The sequence below is a fragment of the Astyanax mexicanus genome, chromosome 9, assembly GCF_023375975.1.
Source record: "Astyanax mexicanus isolate ESR-SI-001 chromosome 9, AstMex3_surface, whole genome shotgun sequence".
In the NCBI taxonomy this organism is placed as follows: Eukaryota; Metazoa; Chordata; class Actinopteri; order Characiformes; family Acestrorhamphidae; genus Astyanax; species Astyanax mexicanus.
In genome coordinates, this window is record NC_064416.1 from 42,257,746 (window position 1) to 42,282,760 (window position 25,015).

General features: G+C 36.2%; 1 protein-coding gene and 1 long non-coding RNA gene across 4 annotated transcripts in view; both read left to right on the forward strand.

Annotated features, from left to right (window-relative positions):
• The window catches only part of tmod2 (tropomodulin 2), a 59,073-nt gene extending 49,020 nt beyond the window's left edge, over window positions 1-10,053 (forward strand). For 2 of the 3 annotated variants that reach the window (XM_022679847.2, XM_022679848.2), the window contains exons 9-10: window positions 967-1,111; window positions 4,779-10,053. In XM_022679847.2, coding sequence (XP_022535568.2) covers window positions 967-1,111; window positions 4,779-4,810 — 177 coding nt within the window. In that variant the 3' untranslated portion in view covers window positions 4,811-10,053. The remainder of the gene's footprint in view (window positions 1-966; window positions 1,112-4,778) is intronic. The other variant, XR_007440653.1, reaches the window with a different exon arrangement.
• LOC125804550 (uncharacterized) overlaps window positions 1-25,015 on the forward strand; it is a 202,677-nt gene that overhangs the window by 96,261 nt on the left and 81,401 nt on the right. The window lies entirely within an intron of this gene.

Genomic DNA, 25,015 nt, shown 5'->3' on the forward strand with positions numbered 1-25,015 from the left:
AGACCACTTTAAATGATGAGTTTCTTTGATTTTACCAAATTGAAAACCTCTGGAATATAATCAAGAGGAAGATGGATGATCACAAGCCATCAAACCACCAAACTGAACTGCTTGGATTTTTGCACCAGGAGTGAAGGCATAAAGTTATCCAAAAGCAGTGTGTAAGACTGGTGGAGGAGAACATGATGCCAAGATGAGAGAAGTTGATTCAGAAACTGAAGTGGTCTCTTACTTTTTTTTTTTCAGAGCTATAATTAATTCAGAACCAGAGAGCTGATCAGATTCAACCTCAGAATATGGTAAATATAGTTTTAGCCTCAGATCAGCCCACATTGTTGTAGAAAGAAGGGCTGTATATTAATGCAGGGCTTTCACTACAATATATTGCACAGTTTTGTGATAAGTAAGGTGATTATATTGTAGTTTTAAAGGACAAGTCCAGAGTGAAATGGACTATGGTTGTAGTGAAACATGGTAACGAGTACAAACTTATCAGCTATAGTTTTGTTCATGCTAATTATTCGATCTATCAAGACTTAATTTCAGGATTAAGGCGGTGTCTGAGAACTAGCTACTAGGTACTGTGTTTATAAATAGTGTTTACAAAGTTCTCAGTGCCTTATTTTAAATGTCAGGGCTTTTAGAATTCTACCAATGAAGTGTGGAGCTACTTTGAGTTTGGTAATGTTGTATAAATAGCAGTTTTTTTGCATGGGTAAGGCTATGCCCCTATCACTAGCACTGTAAGCCTAAAAATTGCTGTTATTTAGAAATGCTAGGTGTTAATGGAGGTTTGTACTTGTTATCAAGTCCATTTCACACCGGGTTTCTCTTCTTTTAAGCATGAACTCCTGTGAGACTGCTTTATGGTCGTGAAATAACTCTGAATCCTGGTTTTAATGACTATTGTCTAACTACGACAGTAATAATGCGTGTGTGTGTGTGTGTGTGTTTGTGTGTGTGCAGAGGCAGCAACTGGGCACCACAGTGGAGATGGAGATCGCCAAGATGCTGGAGACTAACAGCAGCATAGTGAAGTTCGGATACCACTTTGCCCACCAGGGCCCACGAGCCAGAGCTGAGGCCGCCATCACCAAGAACAACGATCTAGGTAAAACACACACACACATTTTTTTTCACTGATACAGAGCACTTTTTCGTGAGAGAACAGCAGCAGTTAAAATATATATATATTATAAAGCTCTGGGAAAAATGTAAGAGACCACTTCAGTTTCTGAATCAGTTTCTCTGATTTTGCTATTTATAGGTTTATGTTTGAGTAAAATGAACATTGTTGTTTTATTCTATAAACTACAGACAAAATTTCTCCCAAATTTCAAATAAAAATATTGTCATTTAGAGCATTTATTTGCAGAAAATGAGAAATGGCTGAAGTAATAAAGAAGATGCAGAGCTTTCAGACCTCAAATAATGCAAAGAAAACAAGTTCATTTTCATAAATTTTTAAGAGTTCAGAAAATCAGTCAAACAGTTTTCATGCGTCTTGGCATCATGTTCTCCTCCACAAGTCTTACACACTGCTTTTGGATAACTTTATACTTTTACTCCTGGTGCAAAAACTCAAGCAGTTCAGTTTGGTGGTTTGATGGCTTGTGATCATCAATCTTCCTCTTGATTATATTCCAGAGGTTTTTAATTTGGTAAAATCAAAGAAACCCATCATTTGTAGGTATTCTCTTATTTTTTATTTTTTTTCTAGAGCTATAGATATATATTATCTGCAGTTTGCAAAAAAGTATTGTATGTATTTGCTGTGGTAGATTAAATCACAGGAGTCATTCTGTTATGAAGACAGCCTGGAACAGTTAAGCCTTGTTTTAGAGAGCAGTAATTGTGTTGTGATGGGGGTGGTCATTTCTGTGGTCCCTGGTGGTGATCTGTTTCCTGTTCTGGGTGGGTGGATTTTTGAGTTTATCCCACCAGAGAACCCCCAGAACACTACTCACCACAGACCTTTTTTTTTTCTCTCTCTCTCTCTCTCTCTCTCTCTCTCGCACACACACACAATCTCGCTCTCTCACTCTTACTCTCTTATTATCTAGTTCTATAGCATTTCTATGTCTATCTTTAACTCTAGCTTAGACTCTCTGAATCTAGCTATTGTCTAGCACTCTCACTCTCTAGTTATCTAGCTCCTTCTTGCTCTGTGTAAGATCTCTCACACTCACTCACACACACACACACACACACGAATAAAGGAAGTCATTTAATTTGTTCTCTCACTCTGTTTAGATTACATTCAATTTTTTCTTTTTATTTTTCATTCTTTATCACTTTTTTGTCTTGTGGTATTTGGTGTCATTATTTTGTATGAATAATTTAATGTATCTCACTTTTTTCTTTCTCTCCCTGTGTTGATAGAACTGCAATTTTCTATTGTCCTCCCTCTCTCCACACGTTTAAAGCTGGAGTTCCTCTCCGTTCCTTTCCGTGCTTTCCCCATGCCATTGAGTGAAAGTGACCTGTGCTCGTGTGTGTGTGTGTGTGCTTGTGTGTGTGTGTGAGACATCACACTCTATGCAGACCAAGGTCATTTTTTTCCTCCTTACAGTGTGAGAGCATGAATCACTTTTTACTCTTGGGTTTTTAGCATGAGTGCTAACAGCTGTTCAGTCATTCACAGATCTACAGTATCAATCCATAATCTGAACTATTTAACACATCTGAACTGCTGACTATAATCAGTGGTACTGTATTTTTTGCACTATAAGGCGCACTTTTATTCTTTAATTTTCCCAAAAATTGTCAGTGCGCATTTTAATCTGCTGCACCTTATGTATGAATTCTACCAGTCAGGTTGTAAGAAGCAGGAAAGTCACTCTGCTGAAGTACAGAGTTATACAGGAGTTTCAGTTTAGTTCTGCAGCAGTATTAGCATTACCCGCTAAGCGGATGAGTGTTATTAGCCTGTATTCTGCTGCTTACTCCAGCTAGCACTGCTGGAGCAGCATTAGCATTACCTGCTAAGCTCTAGCCATTCGGTCGTTCAGAGGTGGTGAGTATTATCAGACTGTGAAAGGGTAACGCAATAGTTAATTTTACTGGTAACTAGTTACTTTTACAGTGGAGTAACTCCGTTTTTTGTAACTCAGTTACTGTTTTGGAGAAGTAACTAGTAACTATATCTAATTACTTTTTCAAAGTAACGTTCCCAACACTGGCGGCAACACCCCTGTCCCCTAAGAAGTGGCGCTTAAAATGTGCCTTATAATCTGGTGTATGAAAATAGACCAGTAAATAGATGTTCATTGATGGTGCACCTTGTAGTGTGAAAAATACAGTAATCAGTTCACAGTGGTAGTCTCTATAGACTACCACTGTGAACAGATTACTGTATTTTGGTACAATGGTAATCAGTACTGTGAATCTGTAAATCGTGACTGTCTTTGATTGTAGTATTACTGTAAAAATGGCAAATATCATTCATTTGGTAAATTTTATTTTTAATTTTATTCAGATTTTTTTTATTATCTCTGTTAAAGTAGTATAGAGTAATAAAGTTCACACACATTGATTCAGACAGTTAATGGTTCAGATTATGGGTTTAAATGCTGATGAGTTTTCAGCCACAGAGGTTTGCAGTGTGTTGCAGCACTGATATCCTTAACTTGCTTTTTCACTTCATAATCATCATTATTATTATTAGTATGTGTGGAGTGTTTATGATTCACTTGCTCATTGGACTGTGTGTGTGTGTGTGTGTTTTTTGTTTTATGTGTGTGTATAAATACCTGGTTAGTTATCAGATTCTGATTGCTGCCCTTATCTGGCCACACATGACCTCAGTGAAGAGCTCTGCCAAGAGTCAGTATTTGTCCAAATTTGGGGACACCCAGGTCATAATTGTGTCATAATGTTATATGGACCGTTTCTGACTCACAGCTCATTGAAACTCAACACATAACTACAGTTATTGGCAGCGGTGACTGTCAGCTAAGGTTAAGGTGGGTCTGTAGGCAGAGTGTCTTCATCTGAATCCTTTTGAGAGTCCAGTGCGGCAGAGTTCACCATGATAACAAGATCAGTGTTTGACTCTATCAGTGTCTGGGTCCATTAATCTCTTTAGGTGATCAGATCTCGTTAAACTGTGTATGTGCTCCCACAGCATGTGTGCTTTGGACCAGCGAGAGACAGACATAGGAACTGCTGTTAACCATGAAAAAATTCAGCCAAAAATTGTATTTACACCTAAAACCTAGACAACTGTTTAGTGTCTGAAGTTTGTTTCTTTAGTTTTGTGCTGAAGCTGTGATGTAAGTAAAAAAACACCTTTTTTGGTTAATTAGGACACCAGTGTCTTAAAATCTTTTGGCTTCATTAGTTTTACATCATTTTTTTAATGCTCCTGCTCCTTTATACCCCTCTAGGCCACACCTAGTATTAGGTCTTATAATCTGGTGTATGAAAATAGACCAGTAAATAGATGTTCATTGATTGTGCACCTTATAGTGTGAAAAATACGGTAAGCTTGCTTGTAGTATTACTGTAAAAATTGCAGGTATCATTCATTTGGTAAATTTTATTTTAAATTTTATTCAGATTTTTTTTATTATACCTGTTAAAGTAGTATAGAGCCAATAGGGTCCTGATTTTTTTGCTGCAAGAAAAAATCTAAAGAAGCAAGCCTCAGACAACAAACATCTGACATCTGAATAGATATGTTTTATTTTCTTGGCTGAACTATCACTTTAAATGAACTTGTTCACTGATCACTAACACTGTCTCTGTTTTCTTTTTTATCTCTCTCTCTTTTTCAGTGAGAAGAAGGCGCTTGGAGAGGGACGCATAGCGGATTCTCTCGCTCTTTCTCCTGCTCTCTCGCTCACTCTCTCCATCTCTGAAGATGAGTCTCGTGCCAAACTCCTGAGAGAGTGTGGCGTTTTACCCTGAATAAGGGACACAACTGGAAAAAGTCCACCATTTGGCTCTCAACCACCTTGTTTTGTTGTTATCTTATTGTCATCGTTGTTATTGTTGTCGTTATTGTTTTTATGGCTGTATATCTCCTTTTTTTGTGTTTAGTCAGTCATTAATTTCAGTTTTCTCGTCTTTTCAGCACACCTCTTTTTGGTATCTTGGTATTTTGGTGTTTTTTTTTGTTTTTTGTTTTTTTTCATTTAGTTTATTTAGTTTATTTGTTTTTTTTTATTTTGGGAAAAAAAAAGGCTGACTCTTAAGCTGAACTGAGGAGTCATGTACATTTCCAACACTCGTTCACCATTTATAACCTTTTAAACAGGAATAAAATGAAAGCCAGTCTAGCAACACTAGTGAAGAATGGAAGCCCAGCTGAGACTGAAGGGGAGAGAGAGAGAAAAAGAGAGAGAGAGCAGCTGAGAGGTTTTAAATGTTATCAGAGTGGGTTTGGCTGCTGAGGAACTGAAGTGATTGCTCCACATCCTGCAGGGACGGACACACCCACGGTGAAAGTGCATTTTTCCTCAACTAGGTTATTCTGTGATAGGAGTAGGAGTGTGCATGAATGTGTGAGTGTTGCGTTTGTTCAGCTGTTCTGTGAAGTGTGTGTGTGCTTGTGTGCTGACTGTGTGTACAACTTGGGTCTAGCACTGGAGCTAGGAGGCTAATGTAGCTAACATGTCTTTAGAAATTTAAACCCACCAATTAGAGAATAGCGAAACATCGAGCACTCATTTAAAGCTATAATAATAGATTTGCGTATGTGGTTTTTATGTGGCTCACTTTTATCTATAAACATGGTGTAGGTTGCACAAGATGGACTAGTATGAGAGGCACTATACATTGTGGGTCAGTTGACACTCTGACAGGGGATAATCCTAGTTGTGTAGACTATAATATATATATATATTTCAATTGAAGAATCTGCATTCTGAAATTCTCCTTAGTTTCCCTAGAGGCTGCATCATTTTATTTAAGGTGGAACGGAAAAATTAAATAAAATAAAAGCTAATTTCAGTTCCTTATAACTAGCATAAAGAAATCACTAATAGTATGTCTCTATAGCTAGCTAGCTAAAATGGTGCAACAGAGGCAGAGCAGATTCTGCATCATTTAAGGTGAAATGGAAAAATAATGTAAAATGAAAGCTGATAAAAGCTCATTTCAGCTCCTCAAAACAAGCATAAAGAAATCACTAATAATACATCTCGTTAGCTAGCTAAATTTCCCATTCCACCTTAAGTGTTGGAGCAGAGGCAGAGCAGATGCTGCATCATTTAAGGTGGAATGGAAAAATTAAATAAAATGAAAGCTAATTAAAGCTCATTTCAGCTTCTCAGAACAAGCATAAAGACATCACTAATAATACATCTCGTTAGCTAGCTAAGTTTCCCGTTCCACCTTAAATGGTGCAACAGCGGCAGAGAAGATGCTGCATCATTTAAGGTGGAATGAAAAAAATATATAAAATAAAAGGTAATAAAAGCTTGTTTCAACTACTCGGAACAAACATAAAGAAATCACAAATAGTATGTTTTGCTAGCTAGTAAAATTCCCCATTCCACCTTAAATGGTACAATAAATTGTCCAAATGCTTTGAGGGATAATTTTACTCCTTCACATTAGAAATGGGATTGGGCGTATATGTATGAAGCTTCAGCCAAACAGCTCTACTGCCCCTAACAGCAGGAAAGCCAAACGCCAGCTCAGTTAACTCCCAGTTAAACAATGGCTCAGTTAAAATGGTGTGTGAAGAAACACATTGTTGGCTTTGGGTTTGTGCCAGACAGCAATGAAGGAAAACGAGGCCATGTTGGATTCAGTTTTGCTTTTTAAATCGATCACCAGGAGTTCTCACTGGAGAAGAAAGAGGGTTTTGTTGCTTTTTTTAAGCTTTTGGACTTTTTATAGAGACAGTAGAGGTAGTCATGGCGACCACGGCGACTGGGCAGCTATGAGATGTCCAGTGCAGTCTTGCATGTGAGAGCGCACACGCGAACACACACTTGGTGATAAATCAGTGGTTTGATGTTTAATCAGATTTTAATTGCTAAATTCTGCATGCTTAACATCAATAAACAATGAATGGATAAAGGCAGCATATAGTCTGACCCGGTTCACATGTGTCTGGATGTTTTTAAAAACAAAAGCTTTTTTGAAGTATATTTCTGTCCACACAGCAAAGAAAAACACTTGAACTAGCATGGTAAATCTGTTTGGGGCGATAGTATGATAGGAATTAAAAGAGCATGATAAAGGAAGAACTCACAGAAGATTAATTACAAATCACACACTACGCCCTATGTAGTGTACTTTACAAGTCAAAAAATCATGGGTTCTAATTCAAAACAGGGGGCTTTGAGTAGTCCAGCAGTCTAAAGCGCTTCCACTATGATTGGGGGATCGCTGGTTCGAATCCCAGTCATGCAGCTTGCCATCAGTTGCCACAGCCCTAAAAGAGCACAATTGGTCTTGCTCTCTCTCTGGGTGGGTACAGTAGATTACGCTATTTCCCCTCATCACTCCAAAGGGTGATGTGGATCAGCACAAGGCTGCATCTGTGGGCTGATGTATCAGAACCAAGTTTGAGGGAGGCGTGTTCTAATCTTAATCTTCCTTCTGTTGTGGGAGAAAATGTGAAAGGTTAGAAAGAAGGAAAAAAAAAAGCAACTGAAAACGACCTTAGTTTTTACAAAAAGCTCCGATTTAAGTGACCAAAAACAGCATTTTCTTGTGGAGAGGAGACCAAAATCCAAACCTATTTTTTTTTAAACTATTATTTAATCCAGATACATGTGAACAGGCGCATTTGTGTTCAGCTGTGCAGTCCTTACTTGTTAGCTACATTAGCCTCAGGACTCAACCGAAGTGGAACTGTGGAAGCTGGTATTTCAGTGAACTATCGCTTCAGACTTGTAAAGAAAAAGATTGACCAATTGATTCTTCCTTTCAGAGCACTTTTTTGGTTGGTGGTGCATTAACTATGGGAAAGCTACAGTCTGCAAAAGATTTGGCACCCTGGTTTAATAGCATGTGGCGTTTTTTTCTTTTGTTTGTTGTTTTTGAGTGTATAAATTCACTAAAAGGAATACACTTTTGCAGAGGACACTATATGGACAAATGTATGGGGACACACCCAATCATCATTTCATTTGAGTGTGTGATTCAGTCCCGTTAGCACTGGTTTACACACAGTTATAGTGAAAGAATGGGGGATTGTAAAGAGCTCACTGAGCTCCAGAGTGGTGGTGGTGATTATAATTGATAAGTAGAAGTCTTTTGGAATGTGCTGAAGAGCATATCTACTGTTAGAGCAGCAAAAGAATAGGTTCAGAATAGGACGCTTATATAGGTGTCCTAATCCTATATTCCATATAGTGTCTTTGATGCACAATTATGTTTCATTTTCTCAATTTAGCGACAGGCTTGCGACCAAAATTTCTGCATATGCTACATTCCAGTGCAAAAACTCCTGAGGAACTGGCATTAGGAGAGATCAGATGTTGAGTGAATGAAGTGCCACGAAAGTAATACTACATTAGCGTGAAGTGTATTTCTGTGTTGATAAACCTGGAGCCCAGAGCACTTTCTTTAGCTGGATCACATGAGGGAAACACACGTACATTCCGTGTGAACACCTGGACCAATTTCTTCTGTTCTACACTCTTAAAAATAGTAAAGGTGCTTTAAGTGCTTCTTTGAGTGATTCCATAAAGGAGCTGATAACATTCAGGCTGTGTTCACATTACAGGGCTGAAGTGATTTTGCATTAGTAAATTAGTTAAAACTGATTTATTAAGGGCTATGTGAACATGTCCAATCCATTCTTTTTCAGATCAGATTTGAGATGGACACAATATAGATTGTGTCTATTTCAGGCATGCTACATGAATATAAAAGTGAAGATTGGTTTTCATGCATCTAGTTTATGACCTGTACATACGTAATTAGCGCAGTTGTCATTGGACAGCACCAGTGTTGTGCTGAATTTTACCTTATTGCATGCACACGTCACATGCACAAAATATGGTGCAACAAAATATGTTTGGGATTTCTATTGTATTATTAAAACTAAATAATAAAAATTAAACTAATAAAAATTATTAGTAATAATATTTTTTTGCTTGACAACAAACATTCTTTTATGGGTTGTTTCGAACACCAAAATGTGCATTATTATATTAATGTGAACGTCAAAAAAATTACTGCCGTGCTCCAAACCTACTGTTAGTGTCCCAGTACTTTTGTCTATATAGTTTATCTAAAACACAATTATAATTAAAAATTAATTCAAAATTTAACCAAAACCTGAGCCAATCTGAGCAAAGAATTGGAATTTATTAATGTAATGTGAACGTAGCTTTAACATTTTTAAATCTTCTTCAAACTTAACAACGTGGATACTTAAAGAACCTCATCACCCAAAAATGCTTCTTTACTGCCGTCACTCAAAGAACTAATTGAAGTACTTTTATTTTGATAGGTGTAGCTTAATTTTTTGTTTCATTCCTTTTTTTGTTGCTCTTTTTCTGTTCGTTTTTTCGTACACACCAGTTTGGAGATTGAGGATGGAGCCTTGTGTATCAATCCACTTGTTAATTGTACGTTGTCTTATTTTTCCTTATTTGTTTTCTGTGAACGATGATTCCTCTATTGTTTAATTTAGTTTATTTGTTTTTTGTTTTGTTTTTTTGGTTCTCGGTTTAAGGGTGGGATTAGCGGGACCATGCTGTATGAGTGTGTGTGAATACTTGAGAGAGTGAAAGAGTGTGTGTGTGTGTTTGTGTGGGGCATGGTTCCCAGCCTGTGAAATAATAAAAATAAAAAAAAAAACTGTGTATGATCTTTCTATTTTAATTTTAAACATCCATCTCATTAAAGCCTCTTCTTCAGATACCCCCCCCCCCTCAAACACACACATGTATATGAATGATATATAAGTGTATAAATGTTACTGCACGTCTGCAGCTGTACCTGCAGCTGTTCTCTTGCTCCACTGTTGTAGTGCAGGTTCAGACTGAAGAAGAGGATCTATATTACTGTACTGTTAAACTACACAACGCTGCGGCACTGTCTACTATCAAAGATATTCAATAAAAATGTTTTTACATACTCCTTCTGGGTCCCGTGTTTGTGCGCCAGGGATTTTATGCCGTCTGATTGGTTGTCAACATTATGGAAACTTTGTCTTTTAAATGTCTGATTCCAATGTTTTTTTTTTTAATTTATTTTAAAAGATGTCTAGGTATAACGCTGCTTTAGTCCGGTGGAGGAGTGGGCTAACAGCTCTGCGACGCCAGGAGGCAGTGAGATGGACAACATTTAGAAAAAGTTTTAAAATAAAGACAGTAATTTTATAGTAATAACAGTCTTTGCAATGTTATACAGGGGTTGGACAATGAAACTGAAACTCCTGTCATTTTAGTGTGGGAGGTTTCATGGCTAAATCTTCATTAATTGCACATTGCACCAGTAAGAGCAGAGTGTGAAGGTTCAATTAGCAGGGTAAGAGCACAGTTCTGCTCTAAATATTGCAATGCACACAACATTATGGGTGACATACCAGAGTTCAAAAGAGGACAAATTGTTGGTGCACGTCTTGCTGGAGCATCTGTGACCAAGACAGCAAGTCTTTGTGATGCATCAAGAGCCACGGTATCCAGGGTAATGTCAAACATAAAGGACAAACCACATCCAACAGGATTAACTGTGGACGCTGTAAGAGGTAAGTCTGAAAGGGATGTTTGGGTGCTAACCCGGATTGTATCCAATAAAAAACATAAAACCACGGCTGAACAAATCACGACAGAATTCAATGTTCACCTCAACTCTCCTGTTTCCACCAGAACTGTCCGTCACCACAATAAATTATTGTGCTCTAAAACCAGGTGTTTCAGTTTTATTGTCCAACCCCTGTATTTTACTCTACAAAATGTGTAATGCCCTGCTAAGTGCAGTTTAGTCGCTGATCTAGTTTAAGAGTCTCTGTAAAATGCAAAATCCACCAGAGATCCTATGTAAAATCTGTAGTTACTTACAGAGGTGGGTAGTTGTACTTCTTCCATATAAAAATTCAAAATATTTGTCCTTAGCTGTGAATTACTGGGCAAAGCATATACAGTCATATAGAAAAGTTTGGGCACCCCTATTAATCTAAATGATTTTTAGTTCTAAATGTTTGGGTGTTTGCAACAGCCATTTCAGTTTTATATATCTAATAACTGATGGACACAGTAATATTTCAGGATTGAAATGAAACGTGCAATATGCATTAAACCAAAATTTGACCGGTGCAAAAGTATGGGCACTCATCATTTTATTGATTTAAATACTCCTTACTGCTTTTTACTGACTTACTGAAGCGCAAAATTGGTTTGTTAACCTCATTGAGCTTTGAATTTCATAGCCAGGTGTATCCAATCATGAGAAAAGGTATTTAAGGTGGCCAATTGCAAGTTGTTCTCCTATTTGAATCTCCTCTGAAGAGTGGCATCATGGGCTCATCAAACCAACTCTCAAATGATCTAAAAACAATAAACCTCATTTCAATCCTGAAATATTACTGTGTTCATCAGTTATTAGATATATCAAACTGAAATGGCTGTTGCAAAACCCAAATATTTAGAACTAAAAATGATTAAGATTAATAGGGGTGCCTAAAGTTTTTCATATGACTGTAACACTGATGTGTTATTTGCACAATCAACACTGGAATGATCTGCCATGCTGTTTCTAGCACTGTTAGCTCCTGTTTGAAGAGACAGCAATACATATACAATTCAGAGAGATCTGAGCATGTACCTCAGACCAGCTGTTTGGTGTTTCTCCACTCCAGCAAAAAATGCCCACATATGAGCTTCTGATGCATCCATTTCCCTTTATAAAGCTACCAGTCGTCTATCTAATATAAGGGTTTTTGGGTGGTAAAGAAGGAGATGTTTATACAGGTATCACTGTACCCATGAAAGGCGTTTCAGGGACAGATTCGTTCACATTACACACAAATACAAATCACTTACATTTGTGAATGTGATCCGATCTGAGCAAAAAAATCCGATTTGATGTATTGCAATGTGAACGTAGCCTAAGAGCATCAGTTGTAGAGTTGGTAAACAGTGAGTAGCCTTATTTGAGTAATGTTGGCCAGAATGACTTTGAAAGTATCAAGTGCAGTTGGAAAGACCATCAAAAATGTTATGATGAAACTGGCACTCATCAGGATTGCCCCAGGAAAGAAAGATCAAACACACAGACATTACAACCAGACTCAGATTCTATGGTGCTGGTGGTCTTTGTTCAGTTAAGACCGCAGGTGCCCCCCTCCCTCTCTAATTACCTCCAGGTTCGGAGGACTGACTGTGGAGCATGCCAGGGGTGTGATGTCATTAAGATTACATCATCCTCCAGAACTATAGCGCTTATCTCATGCAGTCAGACACACAGTCAGAACAGGCCTGTCTGTGGCCACGGGGGGAAATGAGTCACTGGTTCTGCGCGCGTTTATAAAACGCTACTTCCTTTGCTGTGGTTTTCTGGGGAAAACGATGACGATGTTTCTTCTAGTGGAACATTTCTGCAATCCAAATCCAGGCTTCAGTCTGACTGCAGTATGGTTAGCTATATGCTAACTGTTTTTTTCCGTGTTTAAAGATAAGAGTGGTACTCTCTAATAGAAGTCTGTTCCAGATTAATAATGAACAACTTCACACAGTTTGAGAGGAGTGTGTGATGATTTAGGGATCACTGTTCACAGGCCACAGATGCTATGAACTAAGGAAAGTTAAATTAAGGCCCTATTTTAGCGATCTATAGATGAACCATCGATTGTGCACTGTGCAGCATGATTTAGGGCATCAGTGTGTCTTTGCTATCAAAACAACGGGAAAAGTACACCTTGCAAAATGCATGAACTAATTCTCTTTATTGATCATGGGTGTGTTTTGGGCATAAAGTGAAAAAAAAGTGAAATAAATCATTGTGTCACTTGCCATTCCCTTTAAAGAGCACGTGCATGCTCTGACTTCGGCGAATTGGTATTTTAACAGTGCGGAGCTTCTGCACTTCTCAGCAGGAAGCAGGAAACTGACCTCCTGGTTTACGCTGTGAAGGTGTGTGAAAAGCTCATTTACAGGAAAAGCAATGTTATATTTTATTTTGCATTCTGTTTATTGTTGATGTAAAAGTTGGGTTTGTGCGCTGCTGCATCAAGTGGAGATGTATGCGCGTTGAGTGTTGCCAAGATAGCAATGAACCTTAAAATATTGATTAATAGTTATAAAGGTTCATTTCAGACAGGGGAGCACCTGTGTTTTCCACTGCCAAGGTAGCAATACGCCAGAAATGTACCTGAACACAACTCACTTCCAGACCACCACGCCCATCAGCGCAGATGTATTCACAAGCACTGTTGCTATTTAAATGATGCACATGACGATTTAATTAAAATTAATTTTTTATTGTTTTTCTTTTTCTACTTTTTAATTTCTACCCCCTCGCAATTAAAACTCCAGAAAATATATTTGTAAAATATTTTCTTGATTTCCCCCCTCAATCTGATAGATAATCCAACCTGCTTATGTTAAAAGAGGCAAAAATAAAATATATAATAAATAATAAAAATAATAATAATTGAGTAAATACTGAGTTTTTCAGTTTTCCAGAAATAAAATTTATGTAAACACTGTTAATTCTTTACTATACTTAATGTACAAAATAAAATATTAAAGTTTTATGCCCAGTAGGCCTGTCACGATAAGTATTTTCTTCTGGACAATATACCTTCCCAGAAAATATTGCGATAAACTATATTATTGTGATTTTAAGACCATTAAATTACACTGACATAATAATAATATAACAGCATTTCTATCGTTTCAAAGATAACAATTTTAAATTAATACATACTTTTTTTCTTCACTAACTGCAGTCTGTGCACACTGTATGTATGGAGTCACAGTTATTAAAACATTGATAATTTAGCATGACTGGCTAAAATACTGTTTACTATTATAAACACACAAATACACACAGTAGACCATATCACCATTATCAAATATTACTGATAAACGTAGCACTGACCCATCAGGCACCTACTGTCCAACTCTGTTAACATGAGTTAATGAGATAACATCAGACTCACTCACTAGATAACACCTCACAACTTATACGTGTGTGTGAGTTTCCAAGCCTAGGTAACAGCTAATAATCAATATTCATACTTCTATTCCATGATCTTTAATACACCACACGCTGCATCCGCAAAGCCACCAGCATTGTGGACGCCCCCACCCATCCCTCACACGGACTCTTCGCTCTGATGCCATCCGGCAGAAGATACAGGAGCCTCCAAGCCTCCACTACCAGACTCTGCAACAGCTTCATCCACCAGGCAGTCAGACTCCTTAACTCACAGAGCCTCCACTACCAGACTCTACAACAGCTTCTTCCACCAGACAATCAGACTACTCAACACACAGAGCCTCCACTACCCAGTGTTGGGAAGTAACGGATTACATGTAACGGCGTTACGTAATCAGATTACAAATTATAAGTAACTGTAATCCGTTACAGTTACTGCTTCAATAAATGGTAATCAGATTACAGTTACTCTGCTAAAATTAAAGGATTACATTGCGGTACTTTCCTATTTTTTTGCTCTTCCAACACTGACAAAACGCAAATAACATTTTGCGGTGAATCGCTCTGATATGACAGGGAACTGTCTGCCCCTTCTCCCATCTCGCTGCGCACACACACACACAGGGAGGAGGGGCAGACAGCGGCTCCGCACACACAACGAGACGAAATTAATTGACATTTTGGTCAACGAATAAAAACGAGACGAAAATGTTTGGCAGGGACGAAATCCAATCAGAACTGATTTAGTTCTGTGAAAGGTAGGGACCAGTTAGGAAGAGATCCAATCACTGCTACTTTAGCGAAGGTGGAGAGGCGGGACAAGCGGGGTACTCATCCAATCAGTACCTGTTTTTCCTGCAGTAGCGCTGCGCGCTCAGTTACAAACCCGGGAATTAAACTGTCGATACTTACGGAGCTCGACTGGAAGTTAACTCGACAGTGTTCAGCAGGGAGAGAGAGAGAGGAGAGGCGATATATTTCTCCTTTGACGTCGCAAAAAAACAAGATAACGTGTAAACCGTGTGGAGCGACTCCATCTCCGGTAAAAACGCCACTAATCTTTCAGCTTCTGCAGAGCAGAGTCACAGATCTCCATGCAGAGGTCCGCGTTTTAATACTGATGTTATTTCATGAGCTGATGGGGTGTTTAACTCGGCAGTGCACTAAAACACAGAACTGATACAGAACTCACTCATTAAGATCAGATCATCTGTTTAGTCTCACAGTGGGAAAGATACAGCTAGTGTTAAAGCAGGAACAGGTCAGAAAGAAACTCAATAATATATCCAAAATAAAACAATAAAATAAGTGAATCTATGAACCCAAAAGTCTGTGTAAAGTTCCTTACAGCACTTTCTCATAAGTTTCTCACTTTAACTCATGAAGTCTCTCAGTACATCCTGAGAGCATCTCTACAGGACAGTGTGTGAAGGTGTGTTTTTGATCTCATTTATAGACTGTAGCTCCAGTAGGTGTGCTGGGTTACTGCTGGAGATAAAACTAGATCCTTCAAAAGCTGTTTTTGCATCTACAGCTCTGTTTAAACTATAATTTAACTATTCAGTTGTTTTATGACCTGATTTCTAGAGCAAAATTTTAAATGTAAAATACATATAGTCACACACCTATAATAAGAATAATAATAATATACATTAAATCATATATAAATATATTTCACATTCAAACATTAACAATATTACTCAATTGGTTATTAAACGTTTCATTTCGTATACGTGTAGAGTTAATAATTCAAGGGAACTGATGAAAAAGCATTTACATTTACACCCTTTACATTTTAGTCGACTAAATTTACTGTAATTTTAGTAGACTATATTCTTATGACATTAAGTCGACTAAATTACTGAATTGTGACTAAAACTAAATGCTATTTTCGTCACAAAACTATGACTAAGACTAAATCAAAATTTGTTGTCAAAATTAACACTGGTGGCAAACCTGCAAGTAGATAGCTTACAGTTGTTGTTACATTGTTTGGTTTTAAATTGTTTTATCATCAATTTATAGAAGTGTTTCATAAAATTGTTTGATGAAATGTTTTCATAAGTATTTTTATAGGGTGATTGAAAAGGCTTTTTTATTTGTTTATCTATTTGTTAACTGGAAAGAAAAATAAAAGGATAATATGCAATATGTGGTTGCTACATTTATTCAGGCTTAAAAAAATGACAATATTGTAAGTAATCCAAAGTAATCAGATTACGTTACTCACTTGAAGTAATGTAACTGATTACGTTACAAATTACATTTTGAGTGATGTAATCAGTAATCTGTAAGGGATTACATTTTAAAAGTAACCTTCCCAACACTGCCACTACCAGACTCTGCAACAGCTTCATCCACCAGACAATCGGACTCCTCAACTCACAGAGCCTCCACTACCAGAATCTACAACACCTTCATCCACCAGGCAGTCAGACTCCTCAACGCACAGAGACAGAACTGATCCCCACCAAACACACACACACAAACTGAACCGAACCCCACACACACACTCAGAGACTGAAATGTCTTTATTCCTATCAGCAATATTTGCTGCCACTATCAAAAACTATAAACTCTCTACCTCAGTAACTGCTATGATTATATATGTTCTAGATTTATGTTCAGTATGTTACATACCTCTGCACCTTATCCTCACTAAACACTATTCTACCGTATCGGTACTGCACGGTCCTGTCTTTAAATTGTCCCGTCTTTTGTATTTATTGTATTTATTGTTATTTAGTGTTATAGTTTCATGTTGCACTGTCGTCACTCCTGCACTTTATGTTGTCTATTGCTTGTTGTTCTATGTTGCACCATGGTTCCCGAGGAACGTAATTTCATTACACTGTGTACCTGTACTCAGATGTAATGACAATAAAAGCCTCTTGACTTTACTTGACTTGACTTGATATGAGTGAAAAGTGCTATTTATTGTATTTTAGTTGTATAAGAGAGACATCTAGTGGCCGAAACGTGAAATCATTATGCAGTAAAATCATACATATATGGAAGCAATTTTTTGCCATATTTGAGATAGTACGTTGTTATTTTGAGATACTTTCTCATTTTGAGATAGTAAAATATTATTTTGAGATACTAAGTCATTAGTTTGAAATAAGTCATTATTTTGAGACACTATGTCATTATTTTGAGATACTAAGTTAATATTTTACAATACTAAGTCATTATTTTGCAGTTTTATGTCATTATTTGAGATACTTAGTCAATATGTGAAATACTAAGTCTTTATTGTGCAGTTTTAAGACATTATTTTGCAGTTTTAAGTCGTTATTTTGAGATACTTAGTCAATATGTGAAATACTAAGTCATTATTTTGCAGTTTTAAGTCACTTTAAAAAAAAATTAAACCTTTATTTTACAGGCAAATCATTAAGAACAACTTCTTATTTACACTGGCAGCCTGGCAAGAGGCACAGCCAAAATGTAGAAATACTAAGTCATTATTTCGCAGTTTTAAGTCATTAGTTTGAGATACTTAGTCAGTCTTTCAATTTTAAGTCATTTTTTTTATAAATATATTTTTTAATTTTTATCCCATTTTCTCCCCAATTTACACAGCCAATTACCCAACCTACTTATTAGGACTCCCCCTATCACTAGTAATGCCCCAACACCTCTGATACATGTGAAGTCAGACTCCGCTTCTTTTTGAGCTGCTGCTGATGCAGCATTACCGAGCAGCATCACAACACTAACGCTCGGAGGAAAGCGCAGCGGCTCGGTTCTGATACATCAGCTCACAGACGCCTCGTGCTGATCGACATCACCCTAGGAGTGATGAGGGGAAAGAGCACCATCTACTGCACCCACCCAGAGAGAGCAGACCAATTGTGATTGCTACATAAACAGGATTTGAATCCGCAATCTCCTGATCATAGTAGGAGCGCTTAGCCTACTGGACCACCTGCTGGTCATTATTTTAAGATACTAGGTCATTATTTTGAAAAAATTAGTTATTATTTTAAGATACTATGTCATTATTTTGAAATAATTAGTTATTATTTTAAGATACTATGTCATTATTTTGAAATAATTAGTTATTATTTTAAGATACTATGTCATTATTTTGAAATAATTAGTTATTATTTTAAGATACTATGTCATTATTTTTGAAATACTTAGTTATTATTTTAAGATACTATGTCATTATTTTGAAATAATTAGTTATTATTTTAAGATACTATGTCATTATTTTGAAATAATTAGTTATTATTTTAAGATACTATGTCATTATTTTGAAATAATTAGTTATTATTTTAAGATACTATGTCATTATTTTTGAAATACTTAGTTATTATTTTAAGATACTATGTCATTATTTTGAAATAATTAGTTATTATTTTAAGATACTATGTCATTATTTTGAAATAATTAGTTATTATTTTAAGATACTATGTCATTATTTTGAAATAATAGTTATTATTTTAAGATACTATGTCATTATTTTGAAACACTTAGTTATTTTTTTAAGATACTATGTCATTATTTTGAGCTTGCAAAAGTATTCATACCCATTTTGTCACTTTACCTCAAACTTATTTGTATTTTATTGAGATCTTAATAGATCAGATAGATGATAAATGAGATTACTAGATGAGAAGTGATAGATCACCAACACAACGTATCACATAATTGTGAAGTGTAATGAAAATGATACATGGTGTTCAAAAAATTTAATAAAAATCAAATCAAATAAAAATTCAGTCAGTCAGATAAATTCAGGATTGCAGACACACTGGAGTCCAGGCTGTAGTATTATGGGCTGGCCAGGAGATGGCGGGATTGCTCTTCTGTATACAGCAGAATGGGGTTGATGATGTGTGTGATGGCACTTATTCTCACTGGGTGAGAATCCAATGAGTACTGTAACTGGATTGAACATGTAAATGATAAAACATCAGACAAATCATACGCTGCAAAATGTATCATCATTACTTTCACAAGTAACATTAGTGCACGTTAGTGATTTTATATTACCCTAACCCTAGTTAAAAAAGTAGAATAAAGTATAGTAAGAATTATTATGCTATAGTGCACTAAAGTGTTCTTGTTGCCACATTATTAATCAATATCAATCACATTATCATTATCAAATAGTGCTAAAATGTACTTATTATACTTAAATTACAGTGTAAAAATAGTACAAAAGTCTTACTTAAATTGTGCTGTACTAAAACTGTACTAAAATAAAACTATTTTAAGTAACATTTAAACATACCACTTCATGTATTTAACCCCATATTTTAAATATACTTACATTAAAATTATAATACATTTAATCAGAAGTAAGATTATCTGTAATAACAACTGTATCACTATTATACACCAGGTATATTAGAAATGTACAAGAATGAATGGTAAATATATTTTTACATTGGAGTACAAATTGGAGTACAAATTGTCGCTGTCCTATGAAAAACACTTATCTCCATTTTTGTCGATTTTTAGTTTACTACATACATAACACATAAACTGTCCCTCACACTGTGCCAAAATTTCTTGATGAATGGACCAATAGAAACTCTTCAAACTGACCTGAAAAAAACTCTTTTTACATTGACTTCCACTGAAAGTTTACAAGGTTGTTTTCTCTCTCCTGTAAAGTTGCTGTTTTGGTGATAAGTGTTTTTCCTGGGACAGCAACAAAATATGCTTTTGTTCCTTCATTGGGTATAAAAATATATTTTAATATACTGTACTACAATTTTAGGAGTGTAAAAAATTTACTTTACATTTTTTCAATTTACTTTCTAAAAAGTAACATGATACATTGTACTTTAAGTGAACTCTTGTAACAGTTGTTTTTAACACACTTTGCTTAAATTTGTACAAAAGTATATTTGCAAATAAGTATTTTAGAACTATATTGAATTACACTAAAATAAAAGTGTACTTCATAGTAGTGTATTATTTTATATAGTATATGGTACTTTTTAAAAGGTATGATCAAAGTTTATTTTCAAACATTTGATTAAAGCATAACATTAATGTACTTTTAATATTTTTTAAGTAAGTACATAAACCTGTTTATATATTTACAGCATACTTAGACATTTATCAATATGTTTATATTTATGACAATTATAATATCTTTATTATAGAATAATATTATTAATTACATAATATACATAATATTACATACCATATAATAACATTATATAGACCACAGGGTATCGTCGGCAATCAGAAGTAAGATTATCTTTAATATTATCTCTTCTTGCATGTCCATTTTTTTAATGATGTGTGGACCAATAGAAATGCTCCAAAATGACTTCAAATAAAATCTATTTACATTGACTCCCATTGTTTTTTTTTCCTTTTTGGAGATCAGAGGTTTTCGTCACTGATGAGCAGCCAGGTGACGTCCTCGGCCTCCTCACTGCCCACAATGAATCTCATTTACTCTGATCAGAAAAGCTACTCAAATATGCATTATTGACCACACAGCCTCACACATGAGGACATGAGCTCATCTCCATAATAAAAGTCCCGCTCTGAATGAAGGCTGGTGAGGATGGAAACAGATTAATAAAACATGGCTTGTGTGCAGCTTTAGTGTGTAAAGCAGCGGCAGGAGACGAGTGTATACGGTTACGAGCTGCTGAAGTGTATTATGTGACGTGCTGCACCTGCCAGCCTGAATACACACTGTGTTCCAGCTGCACCACACACACTATTCATCTCCTACTGTGAAATGAACTGCACTTTAATCCACATATTACTGACCCTGGAACTGTACATACTAACAACAATATAATAACATCATAATTTAATCACTTCTTATGTCTTGAAAAGCACATAGTATAGATCTGACCCTTCCAACATTGTCATTTGGACTCACATGGACTGTCACGTCCTGGTCTTGTCTCATGTCTCTGTGTGTTATTCCCACGTGACCTGTGCCCCTCTGTGTCTCCTGTCAGTAGTTTTCCACCATGTGTTTCTCATTTGTAGCTCCGCCCCTTCCCCAGGTGTTTCCTATTCTAGTGTGTGTCCTGTTTGGTTAAATAGCCCTCCTCTATCACTTGTCCTCCGTCGGTCTTTGCACTAACACCTGTTGTTTGTCTCTCCGTGTCTCTTGTTTATTACAGCCTTAGCCCTAGCTCCTAGTTTATATCTTCTTGTTTATTTCTAGTTCTCTGTTATTTTCCTTTGTTTTCTCCTTGCCCTGTTTAGTTTATTCATTCTTGTCTAGTTTAGTTATTCCCTGTCTAGTTTAGATTCTTGTTAGTTTCCTTGTATATATATATATATATACATCCCTGCCCAGTTTAGTTTTGTATTTATTCAGTCCCTCGTTTGTTCTTTGTTTATTTACTCTGTTTGTTTATATCTTTAGTACTTCTTGTTTGTTTAGTTTATGTTCTCTAGTTTGACTGGTTTGTTTTGGTTTTTGATTATTTGTTTATCTAGTTTCATTTATTTGGTTCACTCCCTTGTTCCTTGTATATATCTCCCTGTTTATGTTTACGTGTTTACTTGTTCCTTGTTTACTTGTTATTTATTTATTAAATTATTATTATTTATTTTCACCCTACCTGCACTTGCGTCCGTCTCCTCGTCTCCCTGCCTGGGTCATCCGTGACATGGACATCATTCGAAATGGACCCCATCCTTAATGCCACATGGGGCCTAAATGGGACCCATCTGGCATTAAGTTGGGATGTAATAATGGGGTACAACCCAGATGGGGCCCATGTTCAAACCCTCCTGGTCCAATCACAGACCCATGTTATCTGTGTAACAGTGTTTTGTTGTGTCTCACTCCAAAAATATGTTTTTTCTTTCTGGAATATATTTTTTATATCTCTATATTTCTGTGTATCACTCTCTTTTCTTTTTCTTCTTAATTCCATTCTACATTCAACTCTTTCCACCTCTATTTTTCCTCAGATATACAGTTCTGGATAAAATTAAGAGGCCACTATCTCTGATTTTGCTATTTATAGGTTTATGTTTGAGAACAATGAACATTGTTGTTTTATTCTATAAACTACAGATAATATTTCTCCCAAATTCCAAATAAAAATATTGTCATTTAGAGCATTTATTTGCAGAAAATGAAAATGGGTCTCATCAGTACTTTTTTTTTTCTCTCCCATTCCTTTTTTGTTATTCTCTCTCTCTTTATTTCTCTGTATTACTCTTTTCTAAGTCTTTTTCTCATGTTCTTCTCCAATATTCCCTTTTTTCATCTTTTCCCACCTCTCTTTCTCTCAGATCTTTCCCATCAGTATCCCGTCTCTCTCTCTTTCTCTCTCTCTTTTTGTTTGTTTTTATCTTTTTCCTTGTTCTCTCACTTTCTCTTCCTCTCTATCTCTTTCTCTCTCTATCTATCCTTTTTCATTCTTTTCTTTGCGTTTCTTTGCTTTTCTTTTTTCCCCCTTTCATTTTTGTTTTCTCCCTAAAACTTTCTCTCTCTTTTCTGTTTCTCTCTATGTCTCCTTTCTCTGCTTTTCTTTCTCTCACTTTCTTCACTGTCTTTTGTCGGTTTTGTCGATCTCTCTCTCACACACTAATTTCCTCCATCTATCTAATTTCTCTCTCTCTCTCTCTCTCTCTCTCTCTCTCTCTCTGTGTTTTGAGTGAGAGATCCATCATGCTCATATCTGCTGTCAGTTGTCTGTGAAGAGCTGTTACCATGGCGCTGTAACCGTGCAGCGGTCCTCAATGAAACCTGGAGACACCTGCTTCCTCTTTATCTACAAAGGGTCGTGTGTGTGTGTCTGTGTGTGTGTGTGTTTGTGTGTGTGTGTGTGTGTGTGTGTATTATGTTTATAAGCAGCTGCTTTGTCTCTGTAATGAGAGCGGAGCGGCTGTTACAGTAAAGGCAGATATCATTTACGCAATTGTATTTACACTGTATTTACACAGCCGTCATTCCTGTAACACACTACAGCATTTCTTTTTAATCAGCTCTTATTTTAATAACACACTAAAGAGTTTCGCTTTAACCAGCCCTCATCTCTGTAACGCACTGAAACACAGTCGACTCTGTTATTGCAGATTGTGCTGGGAAATCCCCATCCTGTTCATTACAACCCACTGTTTATGTAGCCCACCCAACATTTATCTAGCCCCTACCCAACACACACACACACACACACACACACAGCTCTAGAGAGCTCTACAGATTCTTCAGGGATCTGAACAGTTGAATGCCTTTAAAATGTCCCCCATACAAAGTTGTACTCACAACTTGCCTAATAGATAAGACAGTTTTTACTGGTTGGTTTTAATTGAAAAGGAAATGGCTGTGTTTGTGATGTATTTCTTTACATTGGTGTTGGCAAGAACTACAAGTCTGTTAGTTTTTCTACAGTAAAATCATTTTAACAACTATCTCATCACGTAAAAAATTTGGAATCTGCATTTATTTGGCAACTAAATGTTGCGTATCATATTGAACCAATATGGGACAAAATTTGTTCAGTGAATAATGAATAACACATGAATAATGTTCTGCCAAAAGATGTCAGTGCATGGGACGTGGCTTATATTAGTAGTATTTTTTTTGTTAGTAAATGTATTGTTTTGAAAGTGAATGAATGATAATTTATTTTATAATACAGTAGTTTTAACAAATATTCCAGAGGAGCTGTGGTGTGGCAACCCTATCTGAATGTGTTCTTTTCAACTGAAATATGCTGAAAAAAGAAGTGTGAATTTCCCCCTTAATGATGCAACAATGACCGTGTGCATGTGTGTGTGTGAATCATTATCTCCTGACTGAGAAAGACATTCCACAGTGGAAATTCAAACACTAGGCCTCAGACTAAGAACAGGGATGCCTGTTGCCAGGTCCACCAAAAATATCCAGCCCAAAGTCACTCTAAAACTTTTAGAAGCTTTATCTAGCCCAAAATACATTCTGTACATACATACGTCTGTCCAACTTTTGAAGCAAATGACGTCTACAACTTATTATTTTGTTTATAAAGGATTTATTAACAGTATTGCAATTTTTTAATCATTTTTATATATAAAAATATAATAATAATAATATATATATGTTCCTATATCCAAGTCAAAAACATTTAATAGTAACATAATTAGCAAAAAAAAAGAAATAATACTCCTTTTCTTCCTGAACTTCGCTCTTCTCTACTCTTTAACATTTTTTATCGCCTTATTATTGTGTTTATTGTTGTAATTTTATTGTCGACTTGCCCACTATGTTGATATAACATCCAAGGCACTTTTATTTGTTTTTTGGCGGCCGCTGTCATTTTAAAAGGAACCCAAATAAACGTACCCTGCTATCCCTGAATTTTTAACCATGACTGGATTTTTAAACAGGCCCAATTTGGTGAGAAAACCGACAACCTGGCCACTCTGACTGAGAATTCGCCCTGTCAGTGGAAATGCTAAAACAATCTACACCATTCTGCTCTAATTCTGCAGATTTCCAGACGACAAAAGCAAATCAGAAACTGCTGAGAAGAGTTTAAACTACATTGATCAGGGAGGGAGTTTCAATTTGAACAGAAACACAATTTAATGCTAACACGGAGTAAACAGTCTGCCTACATTTCCCAGCAGCCCCCAGACTCCCCGCGTTAATCTAGCCAGCATCCCTTACGCACATTTATTTCCACCTGTTTTCAGGCAAACACCAGAAACCCGCATCCTGTCAGTGGGTTTTATATAATATATGTTTTTTTAACATTACATTAAACAACCTACATTTTAACCTCAATCTTAGTTACTTTCAAACATCGACCAAAACAATTTTACATTTAAAAAAAGTATTACATTACAAAAGTTATTCATTTAGCTGAAACTGAAAACTGAAAAACAAACAAATTAACCAGTTTAATGTAATTTTGTCTTGCTTTAACAAAACATTTAAATACATTTATTGCTTTTTAACATCCCAGCTGGCTGCAATATGATTATATCATCAAAAACA